Source organism: Chrysemys picta, chromosome 1 (assembly GCF_011386835.1).
Source record: "Chrysemys picta bellii isolate R12L10 chromosome 1, ASM1138683v2, whole genome shotgun sequence".
Taxonomy (NCBI): Eukaryota; Metazoa; Chordata; order Testudines; family Emydidae; genus Chrysemys; species Chrysemys picta.
Genome location: NC_088791.1, coordinates 64,494,488 through 64,520,514, shown reverse-complemented (window position 1 = coordinate 64,520,514; position 26,027 = coordinate 64,494,488). Strand labels below are relative to the sequence as shown.

The window sequence follows — 26,027 nt, the reverse complement described above, 5'->3', positions numbered from 1 at the left end:
ATGGCAGCTGAATTTGCAAAACAGCAACAGGGTCTACACCCAGATGCCTTGTGTCACAGACAAGGAAAGTAATTGTCCCTAGCTATTTTTTTCTCATATGGCTGCATATGGAATATTGAATTCTATTCTGGGTACTTCCTTACTAGAAAACACATTGACAAAGTGAAGGAATGTCAGTGAAAAGCAACAAGAAGAATTAAGGGGTTGAAACAAGGGGCTTATTTATGAGGAAAGTTTTTTAAAAAAAGAGTTATATGTATGTTTTACCTGTAGCTAAGTAACAACTAATGGGGAGAGCATAACATTCTATGATGTTTAAAAGTGTTAACACCAAGGAGAGAGGTGAATTTTTTGGGGAGGTTCAAAGGTTTATAACTAGCAGCTACACGAAATTAAAAAAAGAGAATATTTAGGGTGAATATTTAAGAAAATCTTCCTATCAGTGAGTTTTATTGGGCTAAGTAAAACATCTGCTAAGGGGGTAGTTTTGGGCCTGTGGAACTAGACTAGACAAAGTGCCAATTGTAGGACCAATCCTGCATTGTCAGGGAGATGGGCTAGCTGATCTAATAGGTCTTATTCATCTCTGAATTGTGGGACATTGTGTATATTTCCTGGTCTGTGCATAGTGATGTCATCAAGAGTGTGCACCGGGTATTTAACTCTTTAAAGATGGGCAGAGCCAGACAAGAGCATTACAAACCGCTTGTGCAAAAACATGTGCAAAGATTGAAAAGGGCAAATTTAGTGGACAATAGTAAAGTTGGGTGAGTGACGTAAGTCAGATGGGGCAATAATGAGGGATGAAGAATCTTGTGGCAATGGGGAGCAGGCTGCATCCCTAACCTGTTTGGTCAGACATTCCAACTTTGCGTTTTGAATCTTTGTAAAAAAAAGGGTAACTTTTACTTACATGGCGCTACACCAGAGTAATATACAGGGCATCAGAACTGCGGCTACCTTCAGCCTGGTCCCAAAAAAAGAAACCACAACAAGCAATATAGATAGCTTGAGATTCATTCAGCTGTAGGAAAACCAAAGAGTGGTTAATTTGCAACGTCTCTTTTAAGCAGTATTGTACTGTCCTTCAGTTTTCATGTTCATCTTTGCTTCCCAACTCTGTTGTGAGGCTGGGTTGTGCAAGCTTTTCCTTTTCAACTCAGGGCCTCTCCCCTATTGGCCCCTCTTTATTATCCCTGCTTTAATCAGCCAATTTTTGCTCACCACAGTATAGAGGACAACATTATAAGATGTTTTTATTACATCTATAGGATAAGATTCAGGATTGTCTATCAACCATGTCACGCTGAAAGCTAAAATGTCTGAGTCCGTGTGAAGTGACAAAAGAAGGGACAAGCATGATTGAGAACTTTTTTGTTCAAAATTTCACCAGTTTGAATGATCACTAGGTTTGCTGCCTATTACTTTTCAGTTTTGAAGTTCTCAGCCATTATGACTTTACCAGTTGCACCTGTGCAGTATACAGCTACAGTAAGGCATGATCTATGCTGTGCCAGAGTCCTACCTAGACTGTTATCATATCAGAGGTAACTTAAGCAACAATCACCCTGACTCCTGCAGCAATTTCATTGGTTGTATGAAGGAGACCACACAGATTGGCCCAACTGCCACAGATCCTCAAAATCGGCCTCTCAACAAAACAGTCAGCACACACACACAGAGCTCCTCATGGCATCACACACCCTTCATTTGCTACATACACAAATATCCCACCACAACCGACACGCATCAACACAATCACCCACACAACAAGACAACCAGCAAAAACAGTAACCCCAAATATCAGTCAGAAACCTGGAATATCTGTAGAGTCAGTGTGAAGCAATGGAAGCAGCTATACAAATGGGTGAGAGTTTGTTTTGTTTAGAATATCACCAGCTTGCATCATAACCGGGATTTGTAGTCAGTTCCCAACTGCTGTCCAGTTTTTAAGTTCTCAGCTGTTTTTGGCTTTTCTACACACAACTTTACGAATTACACTTGTGTGACAGCACAGGCTTTCAGCCATTTTAGTAATTGCTCTTCCAACATCCATGAAAATGGATGCTCTTCTAACATCCTCAGAAAGACCAGCACAATAGAATAAACTGTGAGTTTCTATATAAAGTCGTTTTTGGTTCGTAAGCCCCAAAAAAGTTTTGAGTCAATGTAACCGTGCCTCAGTCGGCCACAACTGAGGATGCCAAAATCAGGACAAATTGCTAATAGGTCAGATATACCCAAAGACTGGTGCCTAATCCCCCATAGGATATACCAAACCAGCAACAAAAGTAAACTTCTGTTTCACCACACTGGCTAACACAAAGTAATAAAAGCAGTTTCCTTAGGCATTCTGGGTCTTATATCACCACCAAATACACTGGATTTAAAGGTGAGTGGTACTTTACAACCAGTCTCATCAAATAAAAGGTTCTTCTGATCCCAAAGAACCAGTCACACACCCAGGTCAATATATAACTTAGATCTTACCCAAAAATCACGCTGATGCCAATCCTTTAGTATCTAAAATCTCAAGGTTTAATCATAGAAAGAAAGAAAGAAAGAAAGAAAGAAAGAGAAAGAAAGAAAGAAAGAAAGAAAGGTGAGAGTTAAAATTGGTTAAAGGAATCAAATACATAAAGTAATTGCAAAGTTCTTGGTTCAGGATTGTACCAGTGATGGAATAAACCGCTGGCTTAAGTCAAGTCTCTGGTTGCTTCCAAATCATTGGAAGGTCCTCAGTCCATTGGTTAGAATGCTCCCAATAAGTTCATAGTCCAGAGGCTTGGGCAGGAAAGAGGCTGGAGCAGGATAGAGGCAAAATGGAGGCGTTTCCTGGGCCTTTTATAGCTTTTGCCATGTGGAGGGAATTTCATTGTTCTTACTGTGAAAAATTACAGCAACAAGATGGAATTTGGAGTCACATGGGCAAGTCACATGTTCACGTATTTCTCCTAGTCACAGCAGGAAATTCCATTAAGTGTAGATAGGCGTCTCCCCTGGTCCATTGTCAGTTAAATGCTCTTTTGATGGGCCACTCAATTTGAATAGGCCCTCCAAGATGTGCTGGCTAGCTACCTTGTAGGCATTACCCCAGGAGCAAACATTTAAAATATAGAGCCATACAGATAGTATAATCATAACCAGCAAATCATAACCTTTTCATAGACATCTTACATGCCACATTTTTGTACAAGATTTGTTGCAAATATATAACTGTGGTTGCAACAGTGATGTATATGGTCATATTTTAATCAGATAACATCACAGTGAACTTCATGACAATACTCAAATCTCCATGACTTTACAAATCATTAGAAGAATTTTATCACACTTCCCAGAAAGTTCTACCTGTAATGGGATGAGATTTGTCATGTAATATTTCAGAAAGTTCAGTATCTTTTGGGTGAAGTTGTTGGGTGGAGATGAAAACTGGGTTTGTAATGAAAAGTGAGCTTCAGCTTTAATTATGAAATCACATCTGCTGCTCCATAGTAATTTACCAAATGGCAAACAAGGAGCAGTCTATATTGATAAAACACTACTTAATACCAGTATCTGCTGCAAGAGGAAATCAGTGTACAGGTGTTATATACAAAATTTCAAAAAAGCGTTAGGAAAAAGGAATTAAAACAAAGATTTGCCGATAATAAACAAATGATATAGCAGAACGGTACTCCTCTAAATATAGATACCAGGATAACTGGACACTCTGTGGACAGATATTCAGATTTTGACCTAGATTTTTATTAATCTTTTAATTTTCTGGGGAAAAGCATTTGTTCTGTTGACAAATTGGTTTTCGTTCTTTATCAGGCCATTTATTAATAAATTGATAAAAATCTATATTTAGCTGCTCACGGTTTGTATTGGTCATATAGTGTGTAATGTTATGTTTACTTTGGGAGGTTATAGGTATACAGTGAGCAGTGGGGAGGACAAAAAATTGACCAGGGTATGTGCAAATTTCAGAGTGTTAGTGTTATATCTGGCCTGACTTCTATATTTTTTTTAAAGGATTTTTTAAAGGTGCTATTAAAAATGTGTTGAATAGCAACAGGATGCCACTAAAACACTTAATGATCCATACTGGAATGGTCCTAAAATAAGTTTGTGGGTTATCCAGCTTTTACTCCCCTGAGAGGCATGTACAAATATTACAACACCTTGTCTTTGAGCATGCCAGCATTTGTTCTATTTGTGCTGTCATAGTAGGTGTCTGATAATTGTTTTTCAAATCCTAATAAGGTTTTCTAGCCAAACTCACTACAAACATCTTCTTTTCCTGACCTAGATGATATGCTGTGTATTAACTTGCACATCTTACTTATGTAGTATGTTTGCCCTTATTTTTATGACCCTATTGTAACACTGTCACCTCTGGGATGGAAAGCATCATTTGTTTAATCATGTACAGCAACCTTACACAATAGGACAGTTGTGGGCAACCTGCGGCCCACATGCTGCATGTGGCCTGTCAGGGTAATCCGCTGGCGGGTGCGAGATAGTTTGTTTACATTGATCGTCCACAGGCACGGCCGCCTGCAGCTCCCAGTGGCCGTGGTTCGCCATTCCCAGCCAATGAGAGCTGCAGGAAGTGGTGCGGGCTGGCCGCTGCTTCCCACAGCTACCATTGGCCAGGACGGTAAACCGCGGCCATTGGGAGCTGCGGGGGGCCATGTCTGTGGACGGTCAATGTAAACAAACTGTCTCACAGCCCGTCAGCGGATTACCCTGACAGGCCGCAGGTTGCCCACCACTGGTCTAGGACAAAGAAAGATTAAATAAAAATACAGGGTGTAGCTTGATTTAAGGTGTATGAATACTATTAATTTAATTTATTACTTTAATTGTATTTAATTATTAATATTAATTAATATGGGTTTTAGGCTCGCCAATCTGTTTGATCAGAAGATAAAAGTTCTTGTTCCAAATTAGGCTTTACAGAATTTACAAAGGACCCTCGGGGGTATGACAGGAAGCTCACACTGAGACAGATATAGCCTTAAAGACTTTTTATTAAAATTAATAATAGTAAGTAAATGGTAAAATACTCAGAGTTACAAAGGTACAATTGCATTACTGCTATTTAAAAGATACATATGATATCGTATTATATGCAACAAAGCTTTGGTTAATATACTCACAACCTTTCTTGATAACCTGGTGGTAAGAGAGACAGGACCAGCCTTGCAATTCAGGTTTCTCAATTCTTGAGTGAGGGATGTAGTGCTTAGAGAAAATGAATGCTAAGAACTATGAAATCGCGTTATATCGGGGTAGAGGTGTATAGCCTACTAATAGTAGTGGTCATAGTAGATAGAATAGAAAAAGTGAGATAGAGAGAGTGGAGAAGGTAAGTGAGAATACTTTAGAGAGGTGGGTCACCTCTTTTATAGGGCACAAGTGCCGGAATTTTTTCCTCCTATGCCCAAATTTCATTCCTTACCCACAAAATGCTTACCCCATAGGCTGGTATGTATGTGTGTATTGATGACATGTACCTACGCACATATGTTTCCTTGTGGTGTACCTGTTAAGTCTGTGGGTACAACATTGAAAAACCCCCTATGCCATTCTTCCATTGTCTATTGGTCTAGATAAAAGGTCATAGACATATGCGTGGATATTTATCTGTTTAGGTAACAAGATATTGGTTAACTTTACTTTTTGGGTAAAAAGTCTTAATATAGATATGCTAACTTTGCCTTAGCTTAACATACAGGATATGGCCTGTAGGTCTTTTGCATTACAGCCAAACTTATTTTTAATATACATTTATAAACGTATTACAATACATCAAATACTTAAACTATAATAAAAGATATATAATATGCAAGCAAGCAGGTTAATCCTATAGGCTACATTGGAGGTTTAAATAGTCAATATTCCTTGTTATACTATGGCTTTTAATATTTAGAAGAATTTTTAAAAATTAAGCATTTATTCATTTATTTTTGTTAAAACAGGTTTTGCAGATGACCTCAAATTTTAATCAAATCTTATGTGCACAGATTTCAGACTGGTACAACACAGGGCATTTCATAATCTGCCTAATGTAAATATTTCAGGATGAGAATGGTCTAAATACCCTTTAGAGTTTTGCTTGCCCACTTTCAATTATAGCTAATCTCTACTGTTTAAGTCGGGGGGGGAGAAGATATCAGATAGCCGTATGAAATCACATTATTATCCTTGCTCATAGGTTTTTAAAGGCATAGGGGACCATTAGAGCATCTAGTTTGACCTCCTGCATAACACAAACTGTAGAATTTCACACCTTTAATCCCTGCCCAAAGACTTGTTTGACTAAAACGTATCTTCTAGAAAGGCATCCAGTCTTGACTTGAAGACATGAAGCGATGAAGAATCCACTACATTCCTTGGTAGTTTGTTTAATCACCCTGTAAAAATTGTGCCTAACTTCTAATTTAAAATTGTCTGGCTTTAACTTCCAGCCATTGTTCCTGCTATATTTTCTCTGCTCGACTGAAGAGCCCTTTGGTTCTCCGTTTTTTCTCTCTGTGAAGGTACACCATGTTCAAGTCAGGTTTCAATCTTTTTTTTTTTTTTGGTGCGCTAGATAAATTGAGCTTTTTAAGCCTCTCACTATATGGCATTTTCTTCAGCCCTCAAGTACTTTTTGTGGCTCTTCTGTGCACCCTCTCTAATGCACACCACAACTGGACAGAGTACTCTAGTGTTGGTCTCACCAATGCTGTATAAAGAGGTAAAATCACCTCTGACTCCCACTGATTACTCACCTTTTTCTACATCCCAGGATTGCATTGGCCCTTTTTGCCACAGTATCACACTGGGAGCTCATGTTGAGTTATTTGTCCACTGTGACCCTTTTCAGACTCACTTTTTTCAGGATATGATTCCCCTTTGTGTAGATGTGGCCTGCATTCTTTGTTCCTAGATCTTGCCTTTGGCTGTTTTAAAACTCATTTTGTTTAATGGGCTCAACTTGCCAAATGATCCATATTGCTCTGTATGACTTCCCCGTGCTGAGCTATGATGGATGAAAATGTTCAGTGCCACACAGTGTGACCTTTTACATCTACCATGAAGCAAGCCATGGAGATAAACCTCAGTGAATTTTATTTTGTTTCTTTTTTCTTTTTTACTTTTACATGAGAGAATTGAAATAATACATTTTAGGTAGTTTAATTGATCAAAAGATGCTATCAAACAGTTGTATTTTTAAAATTCATAGTGTAGGATAATGAAAGACATCAAATTAATGGAAACTATGAAGAGAGGCATAGAGTGACGATCCTTGGGGTACAGTGTTGAGGATAATAAAAAGACACAGTGCACCCTCCTAAAAAAAACGATTAGGCTATGGACACATAATGTGTATGGTGCACTGAAACACAAGAGACTTGGCCCTTTAAACAGTTTACTTACTGGCACATAGTGTGAAGGTTGCCAAAGAACAGCCAATGCTGAGGATACTTCAGATAAAGAGACCATTTAAAAAAGGTTTCTGACAACAAATTTTGCTTTGCTTAACGTCCACCTTATTGTATGCAGTGTTGGTGTAGCCATGTTGGTCCTAGGATATTAGAGAGACAAGTTGGGTGAGATATCTTTTGTTGGACCAACCTCCTGTGGGTGAGAGAGACAAGTTTTCAAGCTACACAGAGCTTTTCTTCATACCTGTGTTGCTCAAAAACTTGTCTTTCTCACCAACAGGAGTTGGTCCAATAAAAGATATTACCTCACCCACCTTGTGTCTGTCCATCTTGTCGCGTCCATGGCAGCTTTGTCTCTTCATAAGAATACAGCTCCCTCCAAAGCCTAAATCCTGGTGTTAGTCCATGGCATGATCTGAAGGGGTGTAGATGGTGCTACATAAATGCAGGGATTAGTACAGAATATTGAGTATGTTAGTCACTTGTCCACTTGTCTACTTGCTGTAGAACAAACTCAACATATTCATGGCACAGTCAGCCTCCAAGTGTTCAAACTTGGAATGCAGACCTCTTCTCTCCTCCCCCCCACTTATTTTCTTTGTCCAGTCTCATGTTTTATATACACCTTTACCCCGATATAATGCGACCCGATACAACATGAATTCGGATATAACGCGATAAAACAGTGCGATCTGCGGCGGCAATTCGGCGGGAGGTCCTTCACTCCGAGGCGGAGTGAGGGACTGTCCGCCGAATTGCCGCTGAATACCTGGACGTGCCGCCTCTCTCCGGAGTGGCCGCCCCAAGCACCTGCTTGACAAGCTGGTGCCTGGAGCCGGCCCTGGTTTCACGTATAATGCAGTAAGATTTTTTGGCTCCTGAGGACAGCGTTATATTGAGGTAGAGGTGTATTTGATCTCTTTCTCCCCACACCTTATTGTGTACTGGACAGATGAAAGAGGCATTCAGATTCTGCTTCTCACCTGAGATGTTCTGACATGTGATATTCTGGGGAAAGAGTGAGACTGCAACCAAAGCATTCCTTATCAGTCCTAATTTCAGTACAAAAAAACACACTTCATTGTAACAAAGGAATTATAATGCAACCTTTCCATCCTGCAATGTATGCAGAGATGGGAATATAATTGCAACAGTGAATCAGGTTTTCCCTTCCAATTCTGTATTTTCAAGGTTTATAACTCAGCCATCAGAAATTGCTGTGAGTTGAAACTTTTATTTATATTGAGTAACTTGTATCACCTCATCTTTGTACTGTATCACCTTAGTTATAACCTCTTATTGTCCTTTCAGGGTTTCACGAACATAAAGTTTTGCCTATAAAAATCTTTAAAGTTCATACCTGAAAAATTCCTTGAACTCTTGTGCTAAATGCATTATGGGCACCAACATTTGGTCGTATGTCTTACAATGTGCATTTTATCTGTTCATATGGTGTTCACTAGGGTTACCATACGTCCGGATTTTCCCGGACATGTCCGGCTTTTGGGGGCTCAAATCCCCGTCCGGGGGGAAATCCCCAAAAGCCGGGCATGTCCGGGAAAATCGGGAGGTCAGCCAGGCCCGCTGGGCCCGCGGGGAGCCGGTCAGCCGGGCCGCCGGGGAGCCGGGTCAGCCGGGCCGCCGGGGAGCCGGGTCGGCCGGGCCGGCGGGGAGTCGGGCCCGCGGGGAGCCGGGTCGGCCGGGCCCGCGGGGAGCCGGGTCGGCCGGGCCCGCGGGGAGCCGGTCAGCCGGGCCCGCGGGGAGCCGGGTCAGCCGGGGAGCCGGGCCCGCGGGGAGCCGGTCAGCCGGGTTAGCCGGGCCGGCGGGGAGCCGGGTTAGCCGGGTCGGCCGGGCCCGCGGGGAGCCGGGTCGGCCGGGCCCGCGGGGAGCCGGGTCGGCCGGGCCGGCGGGGAGCCGGGCCCGCGGGGAGCCGGGTCGGCCGGGCCGGCGGGGAGCCGGGCCCGCGGGGAGCCGGGTCGGCCGGGCCCGCGGGGAGCCGGGTCAGCCGGGTCAGCCGGGCCCGCGGGGAGCCTGGGCCGCGCCTCCTCCCCCCACACCCCCCTTACCTGCTTCAGGCTTCCCGCGAATCAAATATTCGCGGGAAGTAGGGGAGGGGGCGGAGACTTTGGGGAGGGGGCGGGGTTGGGCAGGGGGTGTGGGCGGGGCTGGGGGCGGGGCCGTGGGCCGTGGAGTGTCCTCCATTTGGAGGCACAAAATATGGTAACCCTATGTTCACACTTATATAACTGTTAAATTATTAAAATAATATATCAAAATAAAATACAGAAGCAAGTAATACAACTAGAGAAAGGCATAATTATTCTACTTTTTGTTCTAGTGGTATTAGGATAATCTTTTGATTTTAAATGGCAGAGTAAAAGCAGCTGTTTTCTCTTAAGTGTAAGAGGCTTTACCCCATTTGAATGGTAATAGTGTAGGAATTTCTTAACAGCATTTTATTTGTTTACACTGTGTTGTGTTTAGCATCTGTACTCTACTGTGTAAAGGATAAATATGTAGATTGTATTATAGCAATTCGATTAGAATAGGTAAAATCCTCTAACCAGCCCCTAAAGGCCTTTTCAAATCAAACACCTTTGGGAGCAAAGAAATGTTCTTAGTAGCCTAGCTTTTCAAAATCTAACTCTGTTTTCCATAAAATAAAGGATGTTGCAACAGCAGGAAGGTCATCTTTGTGACTAATTGAAAAAGTATAAAGCCCTATAGAGATTGGAATTACGGAAGTCTTTAACCATATACTACAGCATGTGGAAACTGCTTGTAAAACAGAGACATCCCTTAGTTTTGAGATTACATTAAATCCCAGAGACTGTAATTATATGCATGCTGCTGGCAGACACCACTACTAGGCTGAGTGTGTGTGCTGGAGGGGGATGGTTATTTATGGTTTCTCTCATTGAAATCTACAAACATTGGTGCAGAATCCTTTTTGGTTTCAGTTGTATCATTTTCTTAATGCTACTGCTTCCAGTATTGGTGAAAAACTATCTTGGTGGTGATTTATTTAATTATATTTGGAAGATTACAGGTTGTTTATGAATCATTATGACAGAAGATACTAAGAAGATTTCTCAGCAGTGTTCCTGAAAGAAAGCACCCTCTTTCTTTTTCTTTCAATTTTATGAATCAAAGCCAAGAAACATGGTGCAATGTTGTGGATTCATGTCTAAAGTGGTGCTGTATCCAAAATGGTTCACATAAGACTTTTCCTATGTAAGTTTCTGCCCAAATTAAAATCTCACATAGTTCAGCTTATATTTAGTGATACCTTTGAAAGACAGAATTTAATAGAGCTGCTAAAATAAGGTTCTTTATTATTGTAGCACATACGGTATCATTTTATTAGTATATTACAATTCCTCTCAAGCCCCTAATTATTTTTTTGAAGCAAATCTATGCGTTTGTGAAAGCATTGGCCAGAACAGCTGAACCATGTAGTTTACAGTAAATGAAATTAGGTTAAGAGTGAAAGATCTGTTTTGTATTAAATACCTCAAAGGTCTGCAAAGGACAGTTCTTCCATGTAAACAAACAATTCTCAGCCTTTCTGCAATACACATTTTTATTGAAAAGGACAGTTTCAATTTTCTCACCAGTTATTCTCACATTTTTGTGCATCTGTTGTACAGTTTGCTATAAAGGACACAATATATGGTAGAGCATTCACTGTTGGTGATGTTTATATAAGTCCATGCCTTCTACCTCCTCTAATCCTTCCTCAGGACTTTCCTTTTCTGTAAGTCCTAAAAGAAATAAGCCAACTGATTCTGGAAAGATTGAAACATCAGTCAGGCATAGCTGATATTTATTTAATAAATACATAAATAAAAAATCACCTTTCAAATAATTGGGAACCAAGAAGTTGTGGACATAGCTGACCTATGCCACTATGGGATTTTATTACTGATACCTTCCTCCTCTCTCATCTCTACAGCTAAACAAAAATTTTCTAGCAGAACAGTTTATGGTTATAAAATGCTGATTTAACTAAATCAAACTGCTTTACAGGAATGAGTTGATTTCATTGACATTTTTGATTAAAAATTATTGAAACATTGTGTTTTGATAAGGTTGATGCATTTCATGTTAAGATCAAAGCACTTTTGACTTTTATGCAATACTATATTAGTCAATATATAATATAATAGTTGAAACAATTAAGTCAAAACAAAGGCTTCCTCCTTATTGACATGAAGCACTTAAAACATTAGTGAAGCAAAACGTTTTGATAAGTCATTTTCAGTATTTCAAAACAAAAATTTTCACAATGCTGGGAATTTTTTAAATGCCAACTTTTTGATCCAGTTTGGGATGAAAGAAAATTTTAAAATGCTAGAATTTCCTGTGGAATGGAAATTCCAGGTTTTGACCAGTTCTACATATCTCCTGTTCTTTGTAGCGTCTGCTTGTTGCATTTTGTTTCCAGTTAGGAGCTTCAGGGCAAGGACTGTCTTCTACTATATCTTCATACAGTGTCTAGCGCAATAGGCGCCTACTCTTGCTTGGGCTTTTGGATGCTAAAATAATAATAATAAAAATAATAAGTATAGATTTAAAAATTCACTTTTACACTTCTCTTGATAATCTCCAGCTATTATCATTCATTCGTTCACTGGGCAGCACTCCCTTAGTTACCAAACTATTTCAGCAGGGATGATTGCAACCTCCTCTGTATTTATTGTTATATTTTAAAAGTGGGTGGAAATAAATGCTATTATTTTGCAGGCACCTACAGTCTCTTTTTAGTTAATTACATAAGCAGTGGCACACAAAATAGGCAGTTGTACAAAGTACCAATACATCTAAATGAATCAAGACGCATGAGACTGAAACCAAGTGTTAATCACCTGAGAACTCTGGGTGTCTGAATTTAAGATGGAGTTAAGATCAAGAAAGTGAAAAAAAAATTGTTTTATATGAAGTACTCTTCCATTCTGGAAGTGCACCATGACTTTAATAAAAGGCTATTCCCCCCCTCCTCATTACATGTTTGTAATAATGGGCTAGTGAGCTGTGTATTTATGCTCCATTCCTGAAATGGGCAAACCACTGCAACTACACAGAACACCACTGAAATCCATCTGTGGACATTACAATGCAAGATTGAGGGTCTAGAGTGGAAATCGCGACTGTTGGAAACCACCATTAGTAAGGCAGGATAAAAATCAGATCCCAAATCAAGATAAAAGTCAAAATATCAGATTTTGTTGTTGTTGTGCAGAATGAAAAGTTCACAAGTTGCTGGTTTGGTGATGTTGAAATGTTTGTTTCACTATTTCCAACAGGAAAAAAACCCAACATTCCTGAATCAAAATATTTCATTTTGGTGTGTTGAACCAAATCAAAACATCTCATTTCATCTTGGTTTGATATTAATCTGCCCCCTCCTGAGGTGCCATGTTGCTTTGTTGGGGTCGGGGGAAAATGTCAATTTTTTTTAAATCATAGTTTTCATTTAAATTGGATTTTTTTATTTAAATTAAATACAGGTTTATTTTTTAAAAGTAAACCTGTTTAAAATTAAATTTGAAATTGGCAACCTATATTAATGACCAATCTTCTTATAATCTATTAAAATAATTTACATTAAATCAAGAAAATAATATTAAGTAGTATATATTTGCTGCCAAGTTTTAAAGAAAGTCAGACAACTGAACTGGTGAAGTCACTGACTAAGTATTTGGAACCAGAGTTTGTTGAAGTGCTAAAACAGCCTATTTACAGCAGTAGCCTCTTCTGCAGCTACAGAGTAAAGAATATTTTCTTCATTTCAGTTTACTCAGCTACATCAGTTCAGCAACTAGTTCAGTCAAAATTAAGAAACTGACTGGGAGTTGAAAAAGCAGGAACATTTATTTTCCTCTTCCAATCTGTGAATAAAAACTAGGTATGAGAGGATGAGATCTACTAGTTCTAAAATCTTGAATATGTGGGTCACCAGAAGTAATGAGTTCAGTTCACTAACAGCAGGTAATACCTCCTTTGAATAATAAATTGGTTAATTTTAAATGCAAAACATGTTTGGATAAATTTTTTTACTTACATATCCAGCATATTTAAGATAGTTTCATTTAATAATAAGGATAAATGTTGTTTTGTGCATTTTAATTGAATTTGAATTTCTATCAAAATAGAAAGTGGTGAATAATGTTTTTCTTATTTACTAGGTGATTAATTTTTATTTTTAATTTATATCAACCTCTAACAATAAAAATATAAAATTTTGAGTATGAAGAAATGTAAATTAAGCTATATAATTGGTTAAATACATGTGTATAGACATTGTCTAGCCTCCTGGTTAGCAAAAAGAATAATCAAATTTAGCATAATGGCTATATTAGTTGCAAAGTAACGTTTTAATGGTTTTCAACCAATGAGAATCAATTTTTCTTCAGGGAAATAACTAAAAAATGCAAATACAAAACAAAATTAAAGCGGATGATTTAAATCAAAGTTTGCTGCTTGCTGATCTAAATCTTGATTAAAATCAGCTATTTAAATCTCTTTGATTTAAATCAGTTAATCCTGGTGGGAGTTGTAGTTTGAGTGCTTCATGCCCCCATTCTCCTCTACATGCTGGGCTCTATGGCTAGACTACATCTCTCATGATGACCCTTTGACCACATGACTCCAATGATGCCCTGCATCAGTTCAACCAAAGAGGATGCAGCATGGGAAATGGCGTCTGGGCAGGGAGCCTGCCCTATAGAGGAAAATAGAGGCATAGGGCACCCAAGCTACAACTTCCATGAGACACCATGGCAGCTCAGGTGAATACAGATTAATGTTGAACTGACGAGAAACTAAATATTTCATTTAGATTTTTCCAACAGAAAACTGAAATTTTTTGGCAAAATCAATGTTTTCCCATATAAAATTTCAATTTTCAGAAAGGTAATTTTCCATCCAAGAGTCTTTTTGACAGAAAATTCCTGACCCACTTCTAAATATCAACAAGTTAAATTCCTGATTTCATATTGGAATTTTATTTTTTATAAAAATTGCAATCTCCTATTCCATATAGAACAAGCATATTTTTCTTCATTTTAATTTTCCATCTTGGGTCACTTCAGAGGAATTTAACTGATGTTGTGTTATGAAGCATTCTCCCTAGAGATGGGTTGGTAAAGATTAGGTAGAAGGTGACCTTTGAGAGGAAATATATATATAGATCCTGTCTATTTTGTCACATAAAAATGAGCTGCTTCCATTTAATGACATGCAATTGAATATTTACAAATATAATCTTAGATGTACAAATCTGTGTGTGGTATATATAATACTATGTTTATAAGAGTAAATTATGACTTTTAAGGAAAATAATGAGGTCAGCAAAAAAGGCACTATGAGTTCACACTACCCAAAGGGATTAAGATGAAAAAAAGTTTTTACAAATATATCAGGAGAAAACTCTGGAGAAATAGTAGGTCCATTAATTAGTAAGGAGGGAGGCCAAATCAGCAAAGATTCTAAGATGTGTGATTTACTAATGCATTTGTTGTTTTGTTCGTAATGAAAAAATAGTTATGTCCAATTAGGAAATAATGAAAATCTTGCAGACACAAGGGTAAGGAAAAAAAATTGCATGCACACAATTTTATATATACACACTCTGTGCACGTGTGCGTAGTTTTTCCAAGTATTCTTCTATCTGTTTTACCATTCACTATGGTGACAAGGTTTTTATTGCTTTTTCATTGTCCATTACCCTTTATTTTTTTTCAAAAGACCAGTTAGATCGGTTTCAAGGTTAAATGTCACATATCCCAGGAAAATCCCAAAGAACTGGGCTTCTACCAGAGCATTTCTGCAACAACAAACATTTGGTAACTATCATTAAGGCCCCAGTTTGGGAAAACATCCCTATTAGGGAAAGGGCATAAACACAAATGAGATATGCTTATGTACTTTCCTGAATCAGAGTCTAAAAGAAAAGAAGAGCTATCCTGGCAATTACTGTCCTGTAAGAGAGATTTTTGATTCCTAATAAAATACAGAAAATGGTGGAATCAGGGACAATAAGCAGGAAAGAATAGAGCTCTTGGGACAGTTGAAAAATCGTCCAAAAGCCTCCTCTAGTTTCTCTCAGAGTAGTGATTGGAGACAGTTAAACAACTCTACGTATCCTTGCCAAGCTTCAAGGCATCAGGAGTCTCTGACACATTTACAAAAAACAATATGGACACTTGATCTTGCTCCACTGCCAGAAGGGCATCATTGACCCACAAGACCAGTGCAATCTCCTCACCATAAACATGGCTAAAATTGGATTGACAAGTAACAAGGAAATCTGAAGACTCGGTATTTCCAGGGTTGCTTTGCTGCTATTTTCTCAATAACCTTTCCTAAAAAATGGAAGATTAGAGACAGGGTAATAATTGATGACATTATCGGTATTGAGACTTGAGCATGGGCCAAATCACATGCTTTCCTTAAGGAATGTTGGCAAGTTGCCCTTTTGAAAAAGATAATGGCAGTTCCATCAATGATGGATCCAATGCCTCCCTGCTTGATTTCATCGTTCTGGAAGGGCAAGGGTACAAAGAGCAGGTAATAGCTCAACATTTCACAAGTACTTTCAGGACCTCCATGAATAACACTGGCTGAAACCCATGCAGAGAAGGCTCTATGTTTCCCCAATCCACCACACACACATGGCCCATAACTGGTCACAACTCAGCAATTACAGAGACAGACAACCCAAATCCCCCACACTGTGATATACTCAAATCTGCAACCAAGGAACATCAGACCGACCACTGCCTAGAATAGTTCTCATCAGCTTCCAATGAAAACAAAACAATCTATGGTCAGTGGGTCTGTCTAGGACACTGTAGCTGTGTTGATACACTACGTCTGACCAGTCTCTTCGAAGTGTGGGTGCTGCTACAACCAGGAGGGATAGGATGCCACTAATAAGGGAAAAATAAGAAAAACAGTGGAGTGGAAATTCTGATTTAAAATGGAGAAAGAAACTGACCTGTCTGATGAAGTACTTAGAGCAGTGGTTCCCAACCTTTTTTCATCTGTGGACCTCTAGAAAATTTCAAATGGAGGTGTGGACCCCTTTGGAAATATATTGTCTGTTGTATAGTTGAATTCTCTTCAGTTTTCAGTCTTTCGTGGACCCCTTAGACATAGTCCATGGACCCCAGGGATCCACAGACCACAGGTTGAAAACCACTGACTTAAAAAACAATCTATTTCCCCTTTAGAGTTTCTTTGGATGGCCTTTTCCATGGCAGCTTCCAGAATTTTATTAACATTTACAAAATGTATTGCTTATGACAAACATTGTCCCATTCCTCCCTGCCACTTCCCCCCAATTCCCCAGAAATCTAATCCTTCTTTCATCTTTTAATCCCCCAATGTAGCACATGTGCACGTTAGCACCAACTGATCAAATTAACTGCAACCTTGGTTAAAAATGTCAGAATATACCCTCACTAATTTTGAAATAGAAGAAAATGAACGGGACATGGAGTATATGAAGCCATGTTAAATGTATATCCAAAATGGAGAAGGGGTGATAGATTAATAATTATCTAATGTTTTAAATGAACAATGTTGACATTGTGAAGTGAACCATTTATCTTTTGGACACAAATCTGCCTTTAAAGTTTTATACAGCTTTGTTTAAATTTTTGCTTTTAAGTTCATAGATCCTATGTTGGGTTTTGTCCATTAGAAAATTTTTGGTTTGTTTGTAAGGGTACAGTGGAACTGTCATTTAAGCATCATGTTCTACTTCATTATTCTGTGAATGAAACGTTCAATTTCTTTGTGAATGGAGATAAGAGACTGTAAAACATCTGAAGTAATGGAGCAATATTGTGCCATATGTAAAATTTGGTAAGGTTTGGATGGATTTGTTATGAAATGGGACAAGTTGATTCTTAGATGCACTAAAAGTGGATCTCAATTTCTTTCCTTTTTTTTTTCTTTTCTCCTCATTTCAGTTGGGAATTGGTGAGCGAACCCGATTTATTGCATATTTTTTATGCAGCATCATTTTATTTATTTTGTGTGATCAAATGCTTCATGGTCCTGCCCACAAAACTATATCCCTCTGTCCTCTTTCTCTCTGATCCCCTGCTTCCACTACCTTAATATAATTATTTTAAAATTATCAAAATGCTTTTTAGATGATAAAATCAGGCAGGTAAATAGTTTGTTTTTTTCACTACCTTCATATAACGTAAAATCTAAATCTTTTAAAACATATTTTTCATTTTAAAATATTTGCCCTCAAAACTAGCATTTCTACTCTTTTGTCTTCTTGTTCAGTTCAAATCACAAAGGAAATGAAAGATGTGTAAGGGAGGGGGAAAAAAAATCCCTAAATTTGCTGGAATGCATGGCCCTTTGCCTAGAACAGAAACCAGCGCTCCGTGCACAGCAGGGGAATGTGAGAGAATGTAGAATGGCTCCGTGTAGTATCATTGTTAGCATTTTATACTATTTGATGCTTTGTAGCTGCTAAAGAAACATTGCTTTTTAAGCCATTGATCTCGTACTGCAAGTGGTGGTGGTAGTAGTAGTGAATGACACAGCTTTGCTGGATGACATGAAGCTGATCTCTGCATCAGCCAAGAGGAATTAAGCTTTGTCACTCCCCACTGGGACTACCTTTCTTCTGGTATGTGAGCAAGGAATTCATATGCTTCTGCTGCATCCAGCAGAGCAGAGCCAAGAGTATACTTTACCACTGAAGGCAGTAAGCAAGAATGATAGCTGTCTCTTTTAAATGCCGCTGTCAAATTCTGAGGAGACTTGCTAAAGGTATTGTGCTTTCCTTGTTATTCATTCAATGGCTCTGTTGCAGCATTCCATGAATATAGCCTAATGGTTTTACTTTCGAATATGACTGCCCTTACAATTTATTGTCAGACAACAAAGAACTCTGTGAATATACAGGTAAGGATTTTAACTGAAAGAGTCCCAAGTCCCGTGGTGTGTTCATATTAGAAGCATAAGATGATTTCATTCCTTAAAAGGGAATTTGTTTTTAAGACAAGTGCTAAAGTTATTATGGGGTATCATTGTCTTGTATTCCTGATAACTGATCAGTAGAAGTCTTGCATGTGTTACAATAGTATATTACTGAAAGCAGCTAGATCCAGAACCTGTATCAAAGATGGAATTTTTGAATTGTTGGTTTATTAGTATTTATAATCTCTCATAGGGGGTTTCTCTGCATGTTTATAATACCTGAGCCAAAAAATGGGTTGTACATGACTAAATATGGGGGGTTGATAAATTGATGGCTTTGATATGTTGTTACCCTTGTGAAGTTAATTTGCCCATTATAGAAGCATTCCTTTTATGATGTCATGAATCACTGTTGCCTTCAGTTTGATCTGTCAATACTTTGAAATGCTATTTGAACCTTATTTTGTGTCCTATTTGTTTTTTTTAGAGCAGCTATTTTTAAACCTTCTTGGATAAAAAATGTTCCTTCTTTTCCAAAATGAGTACAATTTAGTTTTTAAAAAATAGCATTTTATATATTAAAAATGCCAATTACTATTACTGTCAAATCTTTGTACCATCTCTGTGTAAAATATCAATGCTAAAGAAAAGTTTTTTGTAGTAACTTCTAACATTATAGTAACAATATGTAGCTGCAAGAAAATGAGAAGCTTTTGTTTTCAGACTTAGTTATGTGAAACAATTAATGGTTATTACTATATTTGAAGAGCTGTAAAGTCCTAAATGTTAATGAAACTATTTGTATCAGCTTAGCTTGAAACATCAGAATTCTTTAGTCAGTCAGCAGTACAGCTCAGAATCAATTAATATTTTATTTTGTAGAAGAATGAAAGCAAATGTGTGTGATAGGTCTAGAACAATAAGGGGGAAGAGGAGAATTTTGTAATCAAACGTATCTAATGCATTTTCCTACTGTCTAAAATGTAATGTAAAGACATTAGAATATACTTTTTTCATAGCACATATCTTAAAATAATCTATTCTTCTATTGAGGGGCTCTCTCCTTCAAATCTGTGCCTGGTAATGTTTAGTTTAGTTTAGTAGCTTTATTCTTCATTTATCGGACTGAAATTCAGTTTTTGTCTTGTTATTTTGCGTGAAGGAAATAATCTCTTTTCTAATGAACTCTGTATAAGGCAGGTTTTGGCACAATAATTTGGTCTATTAGTGTTGAGAGTTGTTGCACCACTTAAATGCAGTTTCCTCTGGAATTAATATTCTCATACATCATACCCATCTTAATTCTTTTACACTTTCCATCACTTAGAAGAACATAAGCTGATTTTATTCTTTGAAATAATTTTAACTCCCTTCACCCCTCGCCCCAGTAAGAGCTGGTATGAAACCATTGGTTGTCTGCTTTGAGAGAACTGTGCACTACACTTGTCTGCCATCACTGCTATTAACAATCCATATGCAAAAAGAGAGAGCGATCCTCTTCTATTGGCTTCCAGTGCAACAGATTTGAATCTTACTCTCTTAATCTTTATATCTTTTATTTCCATTTCAGTATTTAAGACCTCCGATTGTCTATTAAATAACCTCATAACATTTTTTTTTTTTTTGGTTTTGACTGATGCTGGCCAATTAATTTTGCAACAGGTTGTGTTTGTTTGTTTTTTCAATATAACTCAGCTCATTAAAAAGAAAAAAAACGTTCTCCAGACAATAAGCTTAACTTTGATGAAAAACAGTATGTGACCACAACAATATCCTGTCCACATGTTTTAAAAGAAGAAAACATTTTTCAAAGATGTAGTTTGAGGAAGACAATATTTTTCTCAGGCAGGAAAAATATTCTAATTTTTTTTGTTTGTTTCAATTTCTGTTGTGCTAAATCCAAGGCCAAAACCATTATTATTCAGATAGACATCGTACTTTTTGTAACTGAACCATTATGACAAATATTATTTAACAATCTAGACAACTTGTTAAATTGTTCAAACCAGTTTAGAACAATTGTTCACATGTAATTTGATGGATGGAGTATTCTCTGCAAGAGATAGAGAATGAATGATAGACAAATGAAGCTCTTCAGTGTGTTTGCAGGGTTCCTTGGCTTGGATGAACAACATGTTTGGTGTCTGACAGCAAAAAAATAGGCCTGTGTTTCTATCATTGGGTGTCTTTTGTTGCTAGCATTTCACCATCATGTTCTCATTTTTGATTAGGCCTTTGTTCTAATAGTAAAATTTTCAGCATTCTCTGGCTCTGATTTTACTTGTCAGCCATCAGTTACGGATTGGTCAACATAATCAAGATGTCAAAGAACAATAATAGGCTTTTATTTAGTCTAGCTGGTCATAATATGTAAATGACTCTCCTATATGTAGTCAACAGTCTTTTGCTTTCTGCCTTCTCTTTCACTCTTGGTCAAGCATAGCCTTGGCCACTGGATCCTCTATTTGCTTGGGCCGATTCCATAGTTAGGGAGGCTGTATCCCTTCGGTCAAGGCTTTGCTCCTGTTTAACTCAGTCTAGCTAATATCTTCTCTGTATACCAATACGCATCCTCCATGAAGGCCAAAAGGTCATTTCTTAGTCCTTTCTACTCTTCTTCTAAATACTTTCAACCCTCATGTGGAAATGATATATGTATGGCATATACTTAATTACTATATCATGTATTTTTAGTAAATGCTAGACATGTGTATTGTAAATTATAGTATGAAGAGTACCACTTTCATAATAGTTTGTGTGTCAATATATGATCTCAGGTAAGTCCGATATGTAAAATGTATATAGCAGGGCAACCTTTCAGCAGTGGTGTGCCAAGTCTTCATTTATTCCCTGTAATTTAAGGTTTCGCGTGCCAGTCATACATTTTAAAGTTTTTAGAAGGTCTCTCTCTGTAAGTCTATATTATATAACTAAACTATTGTTGTATGTAAAGTAAGTAAGATTTTTTAAATGTTTAAGAAACTTCATTTAAAATTAAATTAAAATGCAGATCTTACCCTTGTGTGATCTTTGCCCTTGCTTTTCCTTGCTGAGTTTTCCAATGTCTGGCACGTATTTGGATACTTTAAGCTGCACACAGGCTTCTGAATGATCAGTTGTTAACCGGCTCCGAGAGGGGCAGAGGACAGATTTCATGTGTGAAAATACCTGTTCACACAGGTATGTGGATCCAAATGCTGAAAGCACTGCAAACGCAATTTTCTTCAAACAGTTACATTTCATTGGCAGGAATGTCCAGCAAGTCAGAATAGAGGCCCCATGATCTCTCTTGGTAGCTTCAAGTGCACTCCGCAGATCTCCAAACTTTAATACCCGCAATTCTGACCTTTTTAACTGAATGAGTTGCATTTCGAAATCTTCAACACCCATCCACTGAAATACAGACAAATCCAAGTCGCTTTCATTGAACTTTACAGGTTTCATTAGAAAAGAAAGCATTGGGCCAAATCGCTGGAAATCTTGAAATCTGTCAGAAAATTCCGATTCCAGTTCTTGCATGTACATCCCAATCTCAACAACACTGACACTTTTATGTATTGGAAGTAGTGGAAAGTTGAAATTTGAATATCCTGAGAAAAAACTGCTAGTTTACAACAAATGCCTTCCAGGCTTCATAAAGATCCAGAACTGTTTGCCCTGCACCCTGGAGACAGAGGTTGAGTTCGTTTAGGTGAACGGTGATGTCAGTTAGAAACATGAGCTGACATAGCCATTTGTCATCATCTAGTTCGGGGTAGTTTTATGCTTTTTCCGACAAAAAGGCCTTGATTGCATCTAAAGAGTTTACAAAGTGCGCCAAAACCTTGCCACGACTTAGCCACCGAATGTTGCTGTGAAGTGGGATGTCATTATAAGCACTGTCCATCTCTTCTAGCAGTGCTTGAAACTGTCTGTGAGTCAAAGCAGATCGAGCAATGAGGAAATTCACAATTCGCACCACTGTAATCATCACATTATTAAGCTCTGAATTAGAAATTTTAGCACACATGTTTTCTTGATGGATGATACAGTGAAATTTAACTGTCGGGCGACCAATCTGATCTTCAAGTAACTTTACAAATCCGTTCTGTTTTCCGACCATGGCAGGAGCACCATCTGTTGTCACACACAATATTTTTCTGATGTCAACTCCTCGCTCTTCAAAATGGTTTGCAAAACTTTCCAATATATCTTCCCCCTTTGTTGTGCCATGCAGGGGTTTTAGTCAACAAAGTTCCTCTTGGATTTCATTGGAAGCTCAATATCTTGCAACAACTGCCAAACGTGGAACGTCGTTTATATCCACGCTCTCATCAACTGCAACGCTAAACACTGCTGTGTCTTTTAACTCAGTCGTCTGCTTTTTGTTAATGTTTTCTGCTATTTCGCTTATGCATCTCTCAACTATTCTGGCAGAGACAGGCAGTTCTTTTATTCTAGATACGATTGTATCTTTATTTGGCAAATCATTGAACAAAACCTCCGAACTGCTGGGAAAAACTTCTATATATTCCCCATCTGTAAACGGCTTTCCGTTTTTTGCAGTGCACTCTGCAATCTTGTAACTTCCTGCTGTAGCTTGATTTTTACTTACACGTAAGCATTTAAAAGCACTGCTTTGCTTCTCATATCCTGCTACTGCGTTTTTGATCGATTCAGTCTTGTCTGCTTCGTCAAGAAAGGTTTTCTCGGGCTTCGTTTCAAAATGTCATCGAACACTTGATGTGCGACAAACAACACTTTCACAACAGAAAGCATAAACAGCACGGTCCTTCTTTTGAATAAATCCAAATGTGTCTGTCCAAGAAGGCTGAAATGAATGGACATCTAACTTTGCTTTCTTAGGAGCTGACATTTTGTCAAATGTACCCCCACAACTCACAGTGAAAAAAAAAATCATGACAGACGGCATGCACGATGTCAAACGCAGTGTGCTGTTCCACGTGGCATGGTATAAGCAGCAAATCAGGACTTAAAAATATCCCAGTGGCACTGGAATAATTTTAAAGTGTGCCCCCTCTTGCCCCTGTCTGCATCCCTCACTGCCCCAGGCTGGGGCCAGTGGGCCACAGCTGGGGCTGGCTTCAGAGCGCCAGGCCGAGGCCAGAAGCAGAGCTCTGGGCCAGCAGCCGGTATCCTAGGCCAGCAGCGGGCTGAGCGGGGCCAGCAGCCGGGACCCCGGCTGGCAGGGGGCCGACAGCCAGTATCCCAGGCCGGCAGTGGGTTGAGTGGGGCCGGCGGCCGGTATCGGGGGCCGGCGGCCGGTATCCCCAACCGGCAGCGAGCTGAGCGGGGCCGGCGGCCGGGACCCCGGACCAGCAGCAGAGTGCCACTGAAAATCAGCTCATGTGCCGCTTTTGGCACGCGTGCCTTAGGTTGCTGACCCCTGGTATATAGTATTCACATATAAGTTGCATACATTTTAGTTCCACTTAAGCCTATTAGTCACCTAAACATTAACTTTAGCTATCACTATCTGGTGCTCAGCTGTGTATATCTTTTGACACTTTTAATGTTTCCCTTCTATCTTGATCAAGTAAATTTGTAACTTCATCCCTTTTTCTTTCAGCTAAATATCTTAGACTGAATTGTGTCTGCTGAGCAACAGGAGAAACTCCAAACATAATTATTGTCACTTGCCATTCTAACAGGTTAGAGAGATGTGGAGACAATATTCTGGAGATTTCTGTTACACTCCCCTCCTTGCTGGTACCTCAGCTTAACTCTTTGCTGAAACAGAGACCAGAGTTCTCTTTTCAGAACTTTTCAAATAGCTTTAAACAGAGTCAAATTCAGGCCTATTGTATGTAAAAGCCTGAATGTAGCCATTAACAGTTCCCAGTTAGCTTCAAAGATAGAGTACCATACTATTTTTTTTTAGCAAACGAACTTTTAATACACACACAAACATTGTAAATGGTATTTGGAATACTTACAAAAAACTTTTTAAACAAAACCTATAAAACAGTAAATCTACTAGCATACTTTGTTCCAGTTACACGTTTAAATGCTAGGTTTCAGCATAACATTTAAACTTCTATACATCACCACATGCATATAAACACATTCCCCTCTAATCTTCTTGCACAGAGGATTTCACAGACTCTAGCATGTAGACATAATATGTAGTGTGTGTCACCTGGATTCTTCAGAGCTTGAGGCTTGATCTACACTGAAATGTTATATGAGCATACTTGTGTTGTCCAAGGTGTTAAAAAAAAACCCACATCCCTGATGGACATAGCTATGCTGACAAAAACCCCAGTATAGACACAGCTATGTTGACGGAAGAGGGCTTCTGTCAACGTAGCTCAGCGGTTCTCAGCCCGTGGGCTGCATGCGGCCCAATTAGCACACAGCTGCAGCCCAGCTCATCTGTGTGCTTAAGGCTGGCCTGGGTAGTAGGGTCCGGGTTCCCGGCTTCCTGGTACAATGGGGTCCAGGCTGCCCCACTGCCCAGCATGGCGGGGTTGGGGTTGCCGGGTGGGGGTCCAAGGCTGCCGCCCAGCCCCACAAACTCTGGGAGTCCGGGGTCGGGCAGCTGGCCGGCCCTGCGAGCTCCGGGAGTCCAGGGTCGGGCAGCTGGCCAGCCCCGTGAGCTTCGGGGACCTGGGGTCAGGCAGCCGGCTGGCCTCGTGTGGCAGGGGTCCTGGGTCGAGGTCTGGGCTGCTGCTGCCCTGCAGCTCACTTGAGAACCACTGACATTGCTAATGTGGTTTGGGGAATTTGTGTTCCTAACACCAATAGAAAAACTCCTGTTAGTGTGCACAGCGTCTATGCTGGAGGGCGATACCGGCATAGCTATGCCCACGTAGGCTCTGTAGTGGAGACATACCCTGAGAAGAATGGCAGCATCTCTGTTCTTTTCCAGAGCTTTGTCAACAAACAAAAGCCTGGGGATCCTTATGGCTAGCAGCGTTCCAGTCCTTGGGTTAATAGCTGACTGGTCTCTTCAGTTCTTGGTGAAACAGGAAATCTGTAGCTTTATCCAAAGTGATACAGGTGTTGGAATCCATCACACACAGCAAATACCTCTCTTGGTCCTGTGTCAATCAGCCACTGAGTCCAGTGGGCTGTTTAAACTCCTATATTTATAACTTTCCCACCCCTATTCACTCTCAGACCGTGAATGTGTGGAACCTGCAATACTGCTTGTCCTCCATGAAAACCTCCCATATACCTTCAGAAACTGTCACTGAGCATGTTTAGTAACTGTCAGACCCCACTTCTGGATGTTTCCTGGCTCTTCTAGCCCTGCTCTTTGCATGTGTGCAGAGACACCGTGTATTCAACCTGAAATCCTTGTTTCCTTCTCAGTGTTTCTCTCCCACTCTTAGGAGTTAAAAATCAAATGTTGCAGTATAAAGCATCTGTGTATGCATCCGAAGAAGTGAGGTTTTTACTCACGAAAGCTTATGCCCAAATAAATCTGTTAGTCTTTAAGGTGCCACCAGACTCCTTGTTGTTGTTGTTTGTGTTACACCACTACTGTCCTAAGCCTTGGTGTCACTTCTCCTCCCACCTGTCTTATATCTGCCTTAGCTCTATTAATGCTTAATCCTCAGCCAGGCCTTCATCCTTTTCCCTTGACTAATGCAGCTCCCTCCTCTATGGCCTGTGTGAGTATAATTCCAGACTCCATCATGTCCATAT

General features: G+C 39.3%; 1 protein-coding gene across 15 annotated transcripts in view; it reads left to right on the top strand.

Moving 5' to 3' along the window:
- GRIP1 (glutamate receptor interacting protein 1) overlaps window positions 1–26,027 on the top strand; it is a 564,775-nt gene that overhangs the window by 309,775 nt on the left and 228,973 nt on the right. Inside the window, exon 1 of one of the 15 annotated variants that reach the window (XM_042852351.2) lies at window positions 17,984–18,224. The exons of the other annotated variants lie outside the window; for them this stretch is intronic. Coding sequence (XP_042708285.1) covers window positions 18,170–18,224 — 55 coding nt within the window. The 5' untranslated portion in view covers window positions 17,984–18,169. Of the gene's footprint in view, window positions 1–17,983; window positions 18,225–26,027 lie in introns of those variants that run through there. 15 annotated transcript variants of the gene reach the window in all.